Below are 15,102 nucleotides of genomic sequence, written 5' to 3'. Positions count from 1 at the left end.
TTATTTTATTCTCAATATTAGGATTTCTGGAAATAAGTTTGATGTCACTGATTGTGAATATGTATGGGTTGGCCCTAATGAAATGTATGTGGGAGAATAGTGATCATGATAGGGAGAACCATGTGCTGAGAAGTGCGTGCATGACTGATATATATATATATATATTTTATTGCACACTTCTCAGCACATGGTATACATATAGAGAGATAGATAGATATAGAGATTGAAAGAAAAAGGTTGCTAAACAAATAATTAGAAGAAATCACAAAGAAACGAGACGTGTGAGTGCATGTATATACACACATAAATGCATATGTGTTATGTATATGTTTTTTTGCATCTGCATAACACATATGCATAAAATGTGTGTTTATACATTTCCTCCTGCCTAGACTACTGCAACTCCCTATACACTGGGATCAGCCGATCATCCCTGTCCCGCCTGCAATTGGTCCAAAACGCCGCAGCAAAACTCCTGACGGGTACCCGTAAAAGGGACCACATCACCCCGATTCTGGCCTCTCTCCACTGGCTCCCAGTACAGTACAGAATCAACTTCAAGCTCCTCCTATTCACATACAAAGCCCTAAACGGGCTTGCCCCCCCCCCCCCACATATCAAAAATCTTCTAACCCACCACTATCTCCAGGTCCCTCAGGTTGGCCGACTTGGGGCTACTCACTATCCCGCGGTCTAGGCTTAAGCTCAGGGGTGACCGCGCTTTTGCGGTTGCAGCTCCTAGATTGTGGAACAGCATCCCTCTCCCGATCAGAACTGCCCCCTCCATCGACTCCTTTAAGTCCAGGCTCAAAACCTACTTCTATTCCCAAGCGTTTGAGGCCCTCTGAGGGGGCGCTGTGAACTGTTTATGTATGTGCTGTTATGTTTGTGTGCCATTGTATGTTCGTTTCTTAGTACCTGATCTGATGTACAGCACTTTGGTCAACATGGGATGTTTTTAAATGTGCTATACAAATAAAAACGACTTGACTTGACATAAACCATAAAGGTCGAATCGCCTTTATGGTTTATGTACATCATGTGAAAAATAAGTTGAAGAGAGAAATGGAGCGTTGCTTTAAATCAAAGTTGCTTCTGATCCATGAGAAGGAACTTTGAGATCTATTTATCTCTATCTTGCCTCTCACCCACAAACACACACGCATATATACAAGAGAAACTGCACAAAAGAGGGGGCTGGGGAGGAAGGATGGGAGAGAAATGGGCAGAAACAGTAAGAAATAATAAGGTATCACAAAATGTTGGAGTAACTCAGCGGGTCAGGCAACATCTCTGGAGAGAAGGAATGGCTGACGTTTCGGGTCGAGACCCTTCAGAGAAATTAAACGGGGGGAAAACATTAAAAAATAAAAATAACAAAAAAATGTGAGTTGATAGATGAAATATTTTCTGCATTTTAATGGTGTCATCACACATACTGTTCCCCCACAACACTGATTACTCTACGAGAGGCATGCCCCATGGCGATCGGCGGGTTTTGCTTACTAAAATGGCTCCTTTGCGTACTACACTTCAGTGGGCGATCTGGACGGAGTGGTCCATCTTGTGTCTGTGACTCAGTGAGCTGGAGCGCGGCCCACGTGATAGGGGCGATGCGCATGCGTTGTGCCTGATGCATGAATGACGTGGACGGGCGATGGCGCGGGCGCAGTGGCTGGTCTGGAGAGCGGCGCAGGCGCAGTGGCTGGTCTGGAGAGCGGCGCAGGCGCAGTGGCTGGTCTGGAGAGCGGCGCACGCGCAGTGGCTGGTCTGGAGAGCGGCGCAGGCGCAGTGGCTGGTCTGGAGAGCGGCGCAGGCGCAGTGTCTGGTCTGGAGAGCGGCGCAGGCGCAGTGGCTGGTCTGGAGAGCGGCGCAGGCGCAGTGGCTGGTCTGGAGAGCGGCGCAGGCGCAATGGCTGGTCTGGAGAGCGGCGCAGGCGCAGTGGCTGGTCTGGAGAGCGGCGCAGACGTAGTGACCGGCGGCGCAGACGCAGTGACCGGCGGCAGCGGCGCAGACGTCGTGATCGGCGGCGGCAGCGGGATGGGGTGAGTATGTCCCAGGTTGAGATGCAACAGCGGCCGGGAAACGCTCCCGCGTACTCGGTCTGTGGACTTGAACAGCAGCGGGGATGCAGCGAGCGAGGTCGAGACAGCGGCTGTAACAGCAGCCCAGACACCGAATAAACCCCGGCCGGGGTGAAGTGCAGGCAGGTGCAAGGACCAGGGCCCGGCGCACCGCATTCCCGGTGTTCATGGGCCTGCGGCCGCTCTGCCCATCCCATCCCATCCCGCCCCAGGCCCACTGTGTGCGAACCAAGCCCTGGAGATGCTGGGATCCTGAGATAATTAAAAAACAATGTTGCAGGAACTCAGTCCTCTACAGATGCTGGTGGCTACCGTCCAGTTGCCGTAACTCCTATAGTCATGAAGTGCTTTGAAAGGCTGGTCCTCTCACACATCAAATCCAGCATTCCTGCCTCACTGGACGACTCGCATCAATTTGCATACCGGGCAAATAGATCCACAGAGAATGCCATCTCTCTGGCTCTTCACACTGTCCTGACTCACCTGGAGAGACAGGACATGTACGTGAGGATGCTATTCATTGACTATAGTCTGCCTTCAACATGGTCATCCCCACCAAGCTCATCACCAAACTCCTCCAGCTGGGCCTCAGCTCGTCGTTATGCGACTGGATCCTGGACTTCTTGATGGAACGACCGCAGGCAGTGAGAATGGGTCCGCACCTGTCCTCCACTATCACCCTGAGTACCGGCACACCACAGGGCTGTGTTTTGAGCCCCGTGCTCTACTCCCTATTCACACACAACCGTGTTCCTGCATTCGACACCAACACCATTGTCAAGTTTGCAGACGACTGTTCTACCTAAGAACACTGAAAAAGTCTGGTCTGCCCCAACAGCTGCTGACGACCTTCTACCGCTGCACCATAGAGAGCTTCCTAACGTATGGCATCCCTGTGTGGTACCTCAGCTGCACGGAGGCAGAGAGGAGAGCTCTTCAGCGGGTAGTCCATAGAGCCCAGAAGACCATCGGAACACAGTTACCAGCCTTGGTGGACATCTGCAACACACGATGCCTCAGAAAAGCCACCAGCATCCACAAAGACTTCTCACACCCCAGCAATAGTCTGTTGGAAATTCTACCATCGGTCAGACGCTACAAGGCCTTCTACGCCCCACCTCCAGACTCAGGAACAGCTTCATCCCCAGGGCCATAGCTGCTATGAACCGGTCCTGCTGAGCCAGATGGTCACATCGCACAGTAAACCGGCACAGACCCTACTTGAACTTTATACTGTTTTAAAACTGTTTCTAATTTTGTTTCACTGGGTTGTATAAATTTATATTGATTAACTAATTAATTTATTGCATTGTATGGAAGGTGCATTCCCAATCTCGTTGTACCCCTGTACAATGACAATAAAGGTATATTGTATTATATTGTATTACAAGGAACTGCAGATACTCGGATCTTGAACAAAAATAAACAATACTGGAGGAACTCAGTCCTCTACAGGTGCTGGAGACATCAGGAACTGCAGGTGTTTGGTTCTTGACCAAAAAAAACAAAATGCTGGAGAATGTCATTAACAACAACAAGCCTGAGCAAAAAAAGTCCAGATTGTTGGAGGAACTCTTCCATAGATGCTGGAGATGTAAGGAACTACAGATGTTGGAATCTTGAATAAAACACAAAGTACTGGAAGAACATGGTGGGTCAGGCAGCATCTGTGGAGAGATTCAGAGAAAGTAGAACTTAAAAACAGGCATACTTTGAGGAGATTTTGCAGTGGAGCAATAAAATGGATGCAAAAGGAACTGTAGATACTGGAATCTTGAACAAATCACAGTACTGAAGTGACTCAATGGATTGGGCAGCACCTGTGGAGGGAAATTAAGGACGGACCCTCCTAAGGTAGCGAGCATTTACCTATCTTACTTAAAACTGCATCATTCAGTTTGTCTTTATGTAGGCTGGTCTGGATCGTTGCTTTACACGAGACCCGTCGAGTCAAACTCAAATTCAATAGGTAAAGTGAAAGAAAAGATAGAGTTCAGAATATAGCTCTCAGCATTGTAGCGCAACAGTTCCAGTGATAAAGTCCAATGTTTGCAATGAGGTAAAAGAGAATTGGATAATGCCCTAGCTTATGGAAGGACCATTCAGAAGCTTGATAACAGAGGGAAAAAAGCTGTTTCTGTGTCTGGTGGTGTGCGCTTCCAAGCTTCTGTATCTTCTGCCCGATGGAAGCAAGGAGAAGAAGGAATGACTGGGATGGGAAAGATGTTTTATTATGTTGGCTACTTTCCCAAGATGGCATGAAGTATAGATGGTCAATGGTGGGGAGCCTGGATTGTGTGATAGTGCAATTAATCCTATTGTCCAGAAATATAATGATCTTATATTTATCCTTTGTGTCTAAATTAATTTATCATTTGTGTCTTCTCTTCTAAAATTTACCATTGATCTGATCCCTTTCAGGTTCTAACCTTGCCTTGGTTTCCCCACGGAAAGAATGGGTGGAATTGAAAATGATAAATGCTATTATATTGTGTTAAAAGATTTTACTTCACATGGAAGAAAGGTCCAGCGAGGGTCTTTGGGATATTTCAACTGCACAAGACCTGGGGAAACGTCTGCAACTGTGGAACACTGCAAGCAAATGGTAAAGTTGCAACCAGGAAATTATTCAAAAATCAGTAAGGAAGAAGTGGAGCTACTTATTGATATCCAGGATTGTTCGCATCGATGTGAGCTCTTTAAGGACAAAACGCTCTTCAGATCCATTTCTAGAGTCCAAATCAATGACGTAGTTCAACTACGAAAGAACAACGAGGTTGGAATTGTCAAAAATATTGAAGATACCCGGAGAAAAAAAGAATTGGATCTATATGGAACATTGTTTCGAGTAAGCTTGATGGTAAGCAGCAAATGACCAGAACATATTGTGGGTTCAGTTTGTAAATGGCATTTACAATGCCGAATTGTAAAGAACCATCGGGCACTTACCAGTTTGGAAAATGTCAAGAGTGTTGTATTGTCATCTGTCTCGAAACAGAACAATGAAATTCTCACTTGCAGCAGCACCACGGATATATAAACATAGTACAAACATTGAACAAAAAAAAATCAGTGTGTACATGTATGTATGGATAAAACAAACAGTAGTGCAAAGACATTGAAAAAATAATATAGAACAAATAATGTTCAGTGTATATATATATATATATATATATAATTATATATTAAAAAAATAAATATATATATATATAGATAGACAGACAGACAAACAATAGTGCAAACACAAAAGAAAGCCCCAAAGTCTATGTAGGTCAGAACTTATTTGGATTTATTCACAAAATGCTGGAGTAACTCAGCAGGTCAGGCAGCATCTCGGGAGAGAAGGAATGGGTGACGTTTCGGGTCGAGACCCTTCTTCAGACCTGAAGAAGGGTCTCGACCCGAAACGTCACCCATTCCTTCTCTCCCGAGATGCTGCCTGACCTGCTGAGTTACTCCAGCATTTTGTGAATAAATCGATTTGTACCAGCATCTGCAGTTATTTTCTTATAGAACTTATTTGGAGGTTGATTAATAGCCAAATGGTTGTCGGGAAGAAGCTGAACCTGGACGTTACAGTTTTAAGGCTCTGATACCACCTTCCTGATGGCAGGAGTGAGATGAGAGTTTGGCCAGGGCTGTGTGAGTCTTTATTGTTGCTGGTAGCATAATCAGAGACCCTCCCCTCTGGATGTGATTCTGGGAAGTGGGCTTTGTGAGAACGTATGGTTGCAAAACACAAAATGTTGCAGGAACTCAGCGGGTCAGGTGGCATCTGTGCAGGGAATGGGCAGACATTTCAAGTCGGGTCCTTTCTTCAGACTGATTGTTCTGGTGGGGGGGAGCTTGACTGTAGTGGAGGATGGGGATGAGGGAAGAGTGGAAGTTCTGTTCCCTCCACAGATGCTGCTTGACCTACTGAACTCTTCCAGCACTTTGTATTTTGCTCTAGATTCCAGCAACCGCAGTCTCTTACGTTTCCATGGCTAATCGTCTTTTGTCCAGCAATCAGCATTTTGACTTCATGAACTTACAGCTTTGTATCAGTTTTACCTTTTTATTTGGATGCTTGTGTAAAACACAGCCTAGAAGGACTATCTAACAGCATCGGGGATCATCTTACTTTTCTCTAGTTTGTCATTGTTTTGTGTCAAGTGGAGCAATTCTGATCCTTTGGATTAATGCAGGTTTTATGTATACATTAATATCAGATTTCAATGAACCAGAATAATATAATTATTCATGAACCAGGCCTAAATAGAGTGAATTTAGAGAAGATGTTTCCTGGTAGTGGAAGACTCGAGGACAGGGGGGCACAGCATTCGAATAAAAAGACACACCTTTAGAATGGATATTTTGAGGAATTTCTTTAGCCAGAGGGTGGTGAATCTGTGGAATTCATTACCACAGACAACTGGAGGAGGTCATTGGGTATTTAAGTGGAAATTGATAGGTTCTTGATTAGTAAAAGGCATTAAAGTTTAGAGGGAGAAGAGATGAGAATGGGGTTGAGGAAAAAAAAACAGATCACCCTTGATTGAGGGCAGAGTGGAATAAGTTTTAAAGCATAATAAAAAGCTATGGAGGCAAGTTATTATCTGGCAGGCTGAGTAATTTGGTCTGGAGTGTATAAGGTAACTAGATAAATTGTGCCCCAAGAGCTGTTGTTTGCCTATGGGTAGCATTAAGCTCTGGAGTCTACATAACAAAATAAAAAAGAAAGAATCCTGTTACTTGGTGTAAATTTATTTTGTGTGTATATTTCATCATGAAGTTTAAAAGTGGAAATTTGAAATTCAAACACAGAGCTGCAAATACTGAGCGGGGCATCTGTGCTGAAGAAAATAATTTCATGTTTCAGGTTAATGATCCGTCAGCAGTACATCGACTTATCTTATTTCTTTGCACGGATGCTTCCTGACTTGCTGAGCATTCTTGTACTTTGTTTTTACTTCATCGCTAATTTGCTTCAGATTTTGCAAGAAATACTTGGAAGTGACTATGTAGAGCTCTTCTTGTTAAAGCTTCACTGACTCGCATGTTGCCTCACTTCAAATGTTTTCTCTGCACCTTTCTCACCCCAATTTCAATGTAGGACGACAAAAGGCCAAGTTGGAAGAAAGGTGATCAATGCATTATGGTTAATGCAAGAGAAATCATTCAGGTCAGCAACACTGAAGTAGAACCATTTGGTAAGAAATTAAATTGTACAGTGGTAGTTTCAAGCTTGCTTCTTTTCTGCATAAACCAGATTGCAGAGGTAGTTGTAATGGGAGTGCATTGATATTCTGTGCCTGACATGTTATGTTTCATTGGCAACAATTTATTTTTGTGTAACACCTGGGAAATGCTTGGAATATTTTGTGGAGAATTATCGACACAGATCAGACTATTACACAAACTAACCTCCCTTCCATTGCTTCCATCTACACTTCATGCTGTTTTGGCAAGGCCACCAGCATAATCAAGGATCAGTCTTACCCCTCCCTCTTCTCCCCTCTCCCATCAGTCGAGAGGTACAGAGATGTGAAAACGCACACATTCAGATTCAGGGACAGTTTCTTCCCAGCAGTTATCAGGCAACTGAACCATCCTATCAAACAACGAGAGAGCAGTCCTGAATTACTATGTATCTCATCGGAGACCCACTTTACTCAGACTTTACTGGACTTTATCTTGTACTAAACGCTATTCCATTTATCGTGTATCTGTACACAGTACACAACTTGATTGTAATCCCATATCGTCTTTTGGCTGACTGGTTAGCATGCATTTCACTGTACCTCGGTACATGTGACAACAATACACTAAACTAAATTTGGAGCAATGCTAGAGATAACCCGTTAACAGCCGAAGGTATCATTGAATTTGTTGATGATGAAGAGGCTAGAGATTTTGAGAGGGCTGGAGGATATTATGAAATGTGGAACGGCGAAGGGTTTAGAAAACAACCATAAAAAATGTGAAGCAAAGCACAAAGTGCCGGAGAACTCAGCGGGTCAGGCAGCATCTGGGGAAGGGATGCTTCTTCAGACAAGTCAGGCCCTTAAAGAGCCATAGCAACTTATAGAGGATGATCTATTATAGATAATATGTGATGGATGTTTCTTTTTTGTTTTGTGTTGGTTTGTGGTTGTGTAATTGCTTATTTTATTGCTCTTACTGTTGGACTGTGGGTGACGAAATCTCGTCCAAAAGACTTGTTTTTTTTGGATGACAATAAAGGTAATTCTGATTCTGATAGCTATAGCAAGGAGCAGTATTTCATACTGGCTCCTTTTTATCAAGAAAAGCACTGCCCTAACATATTTTTTAATTGTTTTTTCACTTAAAACTAAAATGAACCACAACTACCTCTGCAATCTGAAGTGACTATTTGATGCCAAGCATCAGTCTCCCTCTTTTGCTTTTGATTTATTGGGATAAGATTATTATTAGTAATTGGAATGATCAAAATGGTCTTTTTTTTCCAACCCAGGCAGGTATTTTTTCTATTAAAGCAAATGTTTGAACTTTCTAAAATTGCCTTGGGAGGCCAATTTGAAAACCCATTCCCCAAGGAATTTGTACAGTGTTTTATTTCTTCTGACAATACTCACTGGGACTGACATGCAGATAGCTCAGTGATTTCATGAGAGACACATCTTTCAACCGCATTATTTTTTGTTTAGATTTTGGTTGCTTTTGAAGTGGTGATGGTGCGAGAGATAATTTTTACCTTTGATACAAGACATTGCCATTTAAAGTTTCTTCATGTCAGATAGAGTCCAGAAGCTAGAATTAGACCACTCAGCCCATTGAGTTAGCTCCATTATTTGATCATGGTTGATCTATTTTTCCCCTCTCAACCCCATTCTCCTGCCTTCTCCCCATAACATTTGACACCTTTACTAATGAAGAACCTATCATTCTCTGCATTAAAAATACCCAACGATTTGGCCTTCATTGTCTGCGGCAATGAATTCCACAGATGCCCCACTCTCTGGCTAAAGAAATTCCTCCTCATCTCTAGTCTAGAGGTACTTTTTATTCTGGCCCTAGACTCACCCACTACTGCAAACATACTCTCCACATCCACTATCTCGGCCTTTTATTATTTTGTAGGTTTTGGTGAGATACTCCCTCACCTTTCAAACTCCAGCAGGTATAGGCCAAAAGCAATCATCTACTCTTATGTTAACCCAATAATTTCTGGGATAAGGGGAAGATAAACTCGTATTCAGTATCTGAGTTAATATGTTGGTGTAGGTTGTTCATGTGGAGATATTTTTTATTCTGTGTGATATTTATGCCATAAACATGAAATATTTCTGTGGTTTAACCTTGTTGTCTTACTGTTTTAGCAGATGCAAAAAATGGGAGCACACATCTATTGGAAGATCCATCCCAAAATATTAGTACATCTTCGAAAAGAAAGGGAATGGAACAATCAAATGAAGTTCCAAAGTCATTTGTCTCTGCTTCCATTCCGGACCATGGGAAGAACTCTTCTAAACACATTTCTAAAGCTCTGACTCCAACCAGCCCTGATCCTTTTGAGGGATGTGAGAATCCTGCTCTTGAGGTTGGGTCAATGGTTGAAGTACAATTAAAAAGCAATCTTGTCCATGGAGTTATTAGATGGATTGGAATACCAGAAGGAATAATGCAAAGGATGGTAGGAATTGAATTGGTAAGGTTTGTATTGGCTTTGGTTTTCTGACCTGCATGATTGGATAAATATTTCTAAGTATGTCAGATGCTTCTTGACAAGTCAAGTCAAGTTTATTTGTCACATGCACATACACGATGTGCAGTGAAATGAAAGTGGCAATGCCTGCGGATTGTGCAAAAAAAGGAATTACAGTTACAGCATATAAATAAAGGTTAATACGGAGAAGACAAAATTTAGTCCCTGGAGTTATAAAAGTTAACAAGTGTTATCAAATATAGACCCAAAATACTGGAGTAACTCAGCAGGTCAGGCAGCATCTCTGGAGAAAAGGAATAGGTGACATTTTGGGTTGAGACCCTTCAGACTGATAGGGGAGCGGGAAACTAGAGGCATGAAGAAGTTCAGAACAAACCAGAGTCGGCACCGATGACCAAGGAAAGGGGGAGCTCACAGTGGTCGATTGTTGGCTGTGGAAGAGGTGATAATGAGGGGATAAATGGATGCAAACAGCGGAACTCGCAGGATGACTAGTTTAGTAGGGCTACAAGGGCCATGGAATTAGAGAAAACAATATTTATACCGCAGGGTTGTAAACTGCCCTAGCAAAATAGTTTAATAACTAATAGACGTTCAAGAGATTATTCGTGGACATACCAAACCTCTTCAATCATCAACGGCTGCTGTATTCCTTTTTTTCTATGCAAAGGAAATGAGTGGACCCTTTGTGCTTTATCTGAGGAAGCCGCTCGGAAGTATTTTGCGGTGATTGGTTAGTATAATCAGTGAAATCCTTATGGAAGCATGACAGAATTGGCTTGGTATAATTGTAAATTGTTCCTGGTATGTGTAGAATAGTGTAAGTGTGCGGGGATCGCTGGTCGGCGTGGACTCGGTGGGCTGAAGGACCTGTTTCCGCACAGTATCACTAAACTAAAGAAGATACTGGAGTGGATTGGTTGATGTCTAAAGAAAGGTTGCATATTTTAGGCTTGTAACTGCCTAAACGGGATTTATGTTTAGGAAAAAAACCTGCAGATACTGGTTAAAATTGAAGGTAGACACACAATGCTGGAGTAACTCAGCGGGTCATGCAGCATCTTGGGAGAGAAGGAATGGGTGACGTTTCGAGTCGAGACCCTTTTCAGACTGATGTCACGGGAGGGGGGCGGGACAAAGATAGGATGTAAGTTTAGTTTATTATTGCCCTGTGTCGGAGTGATGATAAAATCAAATCAAAGACTATACATGAATACAATCAAGTTCATCCACAGTGTGCAGATAAGATTGTGACAGGTCTTCATGTGGTGGGTGTTGAAGATACATTTCTTCTTGGAGAATCTGGAAGTAGAGATCTCTTTCAGAATAAGTGGTCCTCCTTAAGTGGACCTCCATTTAAGACAGATCTCACAAAATAGCCACCCTTCCATTGACTTCATCTATACTTTATGCTGCCTCGCAAGGCCGCCACCTTTATCAAAGACCACTCATCCTGGTCACTCCCTATTCTACCCCCTCCCATCAGGCAGGGGCTTCAGACTTTTGAACATACATATCTCCAGATTCAGAAACAGTTTCTTCACAGCTGTTATCCGGCAACTGAACAGTCCTCTCATCAGCTAGAAAGTATTTATTCACAAAATGCTGGAGTAACTCAGCAGGTCAGGCAGCATCTCAGGAGAGAAGGAATGGGCGACGTTTCGGGTCGAGACCCTTCTTCAGACTGTCTGAAGAAGGGTCTCGACCCGAAACGTCACCCATTCCTTCTCTCCTGAGATGCTGCCTGACCTGCTGAGTTACTCCAGCATTTTGTGAATAAATACCTTCGATTTGTACCAGCATCTGCAGTTATCTCATCAGCTAGAGTGCAGTCCTGCCCTCCCATCTGTCCAATTGGAGACCTTTGAACTTTCTTTTTTTGGACTTTAATGTTATATCTTTGCAGTAAATGTACCCTTTATCTGTACCCTGTGGATGAATTGATTGTATTCATGTATCGTTTGTCTGGATAGCACACAAACAAAAGCCTTTCACTGTATCCTGGTACCCAGGACAATAATAAACTAAACTAAGATGAGATCAATTCTTTTTCTGAGGGTAGTGAGGCTTTGGCACTCTTCCTCAAAGGGCAATGGCAGCAATATCTTTGGATATTTTTAAGCCAGGGGTAGGTAGTTTATTGATGAGCAAATTTAGACAAATGTGAAGCTAATGTTTCTTTTTAAATAATTTCTAGGACAATGAGCTGAAAACTGCAACTGATGGCACATTTGAGAAAAGGCGATATTTTGTATGTGAAAAGAACAAAGCATTATTTATACTGCTTAGAAACTGTAAACCAGATGCACGTTTTCTCACACGTGAACTGAAGAATGTGCACACAACCCCAATTTATGCACCAGGTAAAATTGCTGTTCTTTGCTTTTTTGAGACATTTTCTCAGACTCTGTGTGCTCTGAAATATTTTATTGCCTTTTGGCTAGAATAAAGCAAATGTTTAGTGTAGAGAAACAGCATGGAAACAGGCCCTTTGGCCCACCGATCACACATTCACCACTTTGTCATCCCATTTTCTCTCATCCACTCCCTGCACTCTGGGGGCAATTTACAGAGGCCAAACTCGCATGTCTTTGGGATGCGGGAGGAAACTGGAGCACCCGAAGGAGACCCACGTGGCACAGGGAGAACGTGCAGGTTCTACACATAGGCTGCACCTGAGATCAGGATCGAACCTGTATCTCTGATGCAATGCTGCAGTGGTTCTACCAGCTGAGCTACTGTGCCACTCCTGTTAATGAATGTTCTGAGTACTTTCTGTAATAAGTGGCACAGCGGTAGAGTTGCTGACTTAAAGTGCCAGAGACCCAAGTTCAACCCTGACTACAGGTGCTGTCTGTGCGGAGTTTGTACGTTCTCCCTGTGACTGCGTGGGTTTTCTCTGCGTACTCCGGTTTCCTCCCACACTCCGAAGACATACATGTTTGTAGGTTATTTGGCTTCTGTAAATTGTGCAGTGTGTGTAGGATAGTGCTTGTGTATGGGGTGATCCCTGGCTGGCATGGACTTGTTGGGCCAAAGGGCCTATTGCTGTGCTGTATCTCAAGTCTAAAGTAAAACCAGTAGAGCAGCAGAAAACCCGGTTTTAGCACTTGACACCCCCTAAATATCCATTCTATGAAGCAGAAACGTCCACGATTGTAATTGAGATACTGTATATTTAGTATGAGTTTGGGGTTGCAAAAAGAATGATCATTAGTTTTACTCCTTTAAAACGAAGGCTTGCTGTGCTTATTGGAAGTCCGGGATTGTATGTTATGTTTTATGTTGTGGCGCTAAAAATTAATCAGCACTTTTTTTTTAAATGCATTTTTTTTCGGTGCTGCATGATGTTAAGACTTTTGGCCTTGGAATTGCATTCAATTTACTGGATTATGAATTTAATATGTGAGAACTAAAAATATTAATTTTGGTTGTTTCAATTTACAAGAGAAAATGATTGCAGATGATCAGACCATGGAAGAGGATGTTCCTCCAGTACGTGAGGATGAGGTGCAGCAGTTGATGGAAGGGAGAATGAGAGGAATTCAGGGACATTACAATTCTTGTTACTTGGACTCTACAATTTTCAGGTTTGGCTCCCGTTCCTAGGTTTTGAATTGGTTGTTATGTGCCGCCTCTGTTCTTGCGAAAGCACTGATGTTGTGCGGTGCCATTTTTCTATGCTGTTGGACAGTTGTACCGTAACAATTTAGGATAGGCAGTTCACGATTAAAAGTGGTAGACACAAAATGCTCGAGTAACTCAACAGGATAGGCAGCATCTCTGGAGAGAAGGAAGGGGTGACGTTTCGGGTCGAGACCCTTCTTCAGACTGATGTCATGGGAGTGGGTGGGACAGAGTTGGAATGTAGTCGGAGACAGAAAGACTGGCGGGAGAACTGGGAAGGGTGAGGGGATGGAGAGAGAGGGAAAGTAAGGGCAATTTGAAGTTAGAGGTCAATGTTCGTACCGCTGGGGTGTAAGCTACCCAAGTGAAAAATAAGGTGCTGTTCCTCCAATTTGCACTGGGCTTCACTCTGACAATGGAGGAGGCCCAGGTCAGATTGGGAATGGGAGGGGGAGTTAAAGTGCTGAGCAACCAGGAGATCAGGTAGGTTGAGCGGACCGAGCGGAGGTGTTCAGCGGAACGATCGCCAAGCCTGCACTTGGTCTCGCCGATGTACAGAAGTTGACACCTGGAACAGCGGATACAGTAGATGAGGTTGGCAGGTTGAACCTCTGCCTCTCCTGAAAAGACTGTCGGGGTCCTTGGATGGAGTCAAGGGGGGAGGTAAAGGGACAGGTGTTGTATCTCCTGTGGTTGCAGGGGAAAGTACCTGGGGAGGGGGTGCTTTGGGTGGGATGGGATGAGTTAACCAGGGAATTGCGGAGGGAACGTTCTCTGAGGAAAGTAGAAAGGGGTGGAGATCGGAAGATGTAGCCCGTAGTGGGATCCCGTAGGAGGTGGCGAAAGTGTTGGAGGATTATATTCCGTATGCGATGGCTGATGGGATGGAAGGTGAGGACAAGGGGGACTCTGTCCTTGTTACAAATGGGGGGAGGGGGAGTAAGAGGGGAGCTGCAGGATATCGAGGAGAACCCTTGTGAGAGCCTCATCTATAATGGAAGAGGGGAACCCCCGTTTCCTTAAGAATGAGGACATCTCCGATGATCTAGTATGGGAAAACCTCATCCTGGGCACAGATGCAGCGTAGACGGAAGAATTGGGAGTAGGGGATAGAGTCTTTACAGGAAGCAGGGTGGGAAAACGTGTATCCTAGATAGCTGTGGGTGGGACGAAGTGTAGTCTAGGTAGCTATGGGAGTCAGTAGGTTTGTTGTAGATGTTGGTCAATAGTCTGTCTCCTGTGATGGAGAGGGTGAGATCCAGAATCAGTAAGGAGATGTCGGAGATGGTCCAAGTGAATTTGAGTGCAGGATGGAAATTAGTCGTGAAGTTGATGAAGTCAGTGAGTTCTGCATGTGTGCAGGAGGCAGCACCGTTGCAGTCGTCAATGCAGCGGAGGTAGAGTTCAGGGATAGGGCCAGTGTGCGCCTGGAACAGTGATTGTTCGACGTACCCTACAAATAGGCAGGCATAGCTGGAGCCTATGCGAGTGCCCATAGCTACGTCTTGGATTTGGAGGAAGTGGGAAGAGTCAAAGGAGAAGTTGAGGGTGAGGACCAGCTCTGCTAGGTGGAGAAGAATATTAGGAGATGGAAATTGGCTGATTCTGCAATCGAAGAAGAAATGGTTGGCTTTAAGACCTTCCTGGTGGAGGATGGAGGTGTAGAGTGACTGGACATCCATGATAAAGATGAGGGCGTGG

At 44.0% G+C, this 15,102-nt stretch overlaps 2 protein-coding genes across 5 annotated transcripts in view; one reads left to right on the top strand and one right to left on the bottom strand.

Annotated features, from left to right (window-relative positions):
* The window catches only part of ggt7 (gamma-glutamyltransferase 7), a 50,652-nt gene extending 49,099 nt beyond the window's left edge, over positions 1-1,553 (bottom strand). Inside the window, exon 1 of the mRNA XM_078418765.1 lies at positions 1,507-1,553. The gene's annotated coding sequence lies outside the window, so the exon portion shown is untranslated. The remainder of the gene's footprint in view (positions 1-1,506) is intronic.
* A 407-nt stretch (positions 1,554-1,960) lies between these two features.
* Positions 1,961-15,102, top strand: part of cyld2 (cylindromatosis (turban tumor syndrome) 2) — a 30,916-nt gene continuing 17,774 nt past the window's right edge. Inside the window, exons 1-6 of one of the 4 annotated variants that reach the window (XM_078418763.1) lie at positions 1,961-2,045; positions 4,506-4,944; positions 7,180-7,276; positions 9,431-9,756; positions 11,972-12,137; positions 13,223-13,364. In XM_078418763.1, the coding sequence (XP_078274889.1) occupies positions 4,540-4,944; positions 7,180-7,276; positions 9,431-9,756; positions 11,972-12,137; positions 13,223-13,364 (1,136 nt within the window). In that variant the 5' untranslated portion in view covers positions 1,961-2,045; positions 4,506-4,539. The other 3 variants (XM_078418760.1, XM_078418761.1, XM_078418762.1) reach the window with 3 other exon arrangements.

Source organism: Rhinoraja longicauda, chromosome 22 (assembly GCF_053455715.1).
Source record: "Rhinoraja longicauda isolate Sanriku21f chromosome 22, sRhiLon1.1, whole genome shotgun sequence".
NCBI classification, from domain to species: domain Eukaryota; kingdom Metazoa; phylum Chordata; class Chondrichthyes; order Rajiformes; family Arhynchobatidae; genus Rhinoraja; species Rhinoraja longicauda.
The sequence above is the reverse complement of the archived record's forward strand: the minus strand, read 5'-3'. Positions and strand labels throughout refer to the sequence as shown.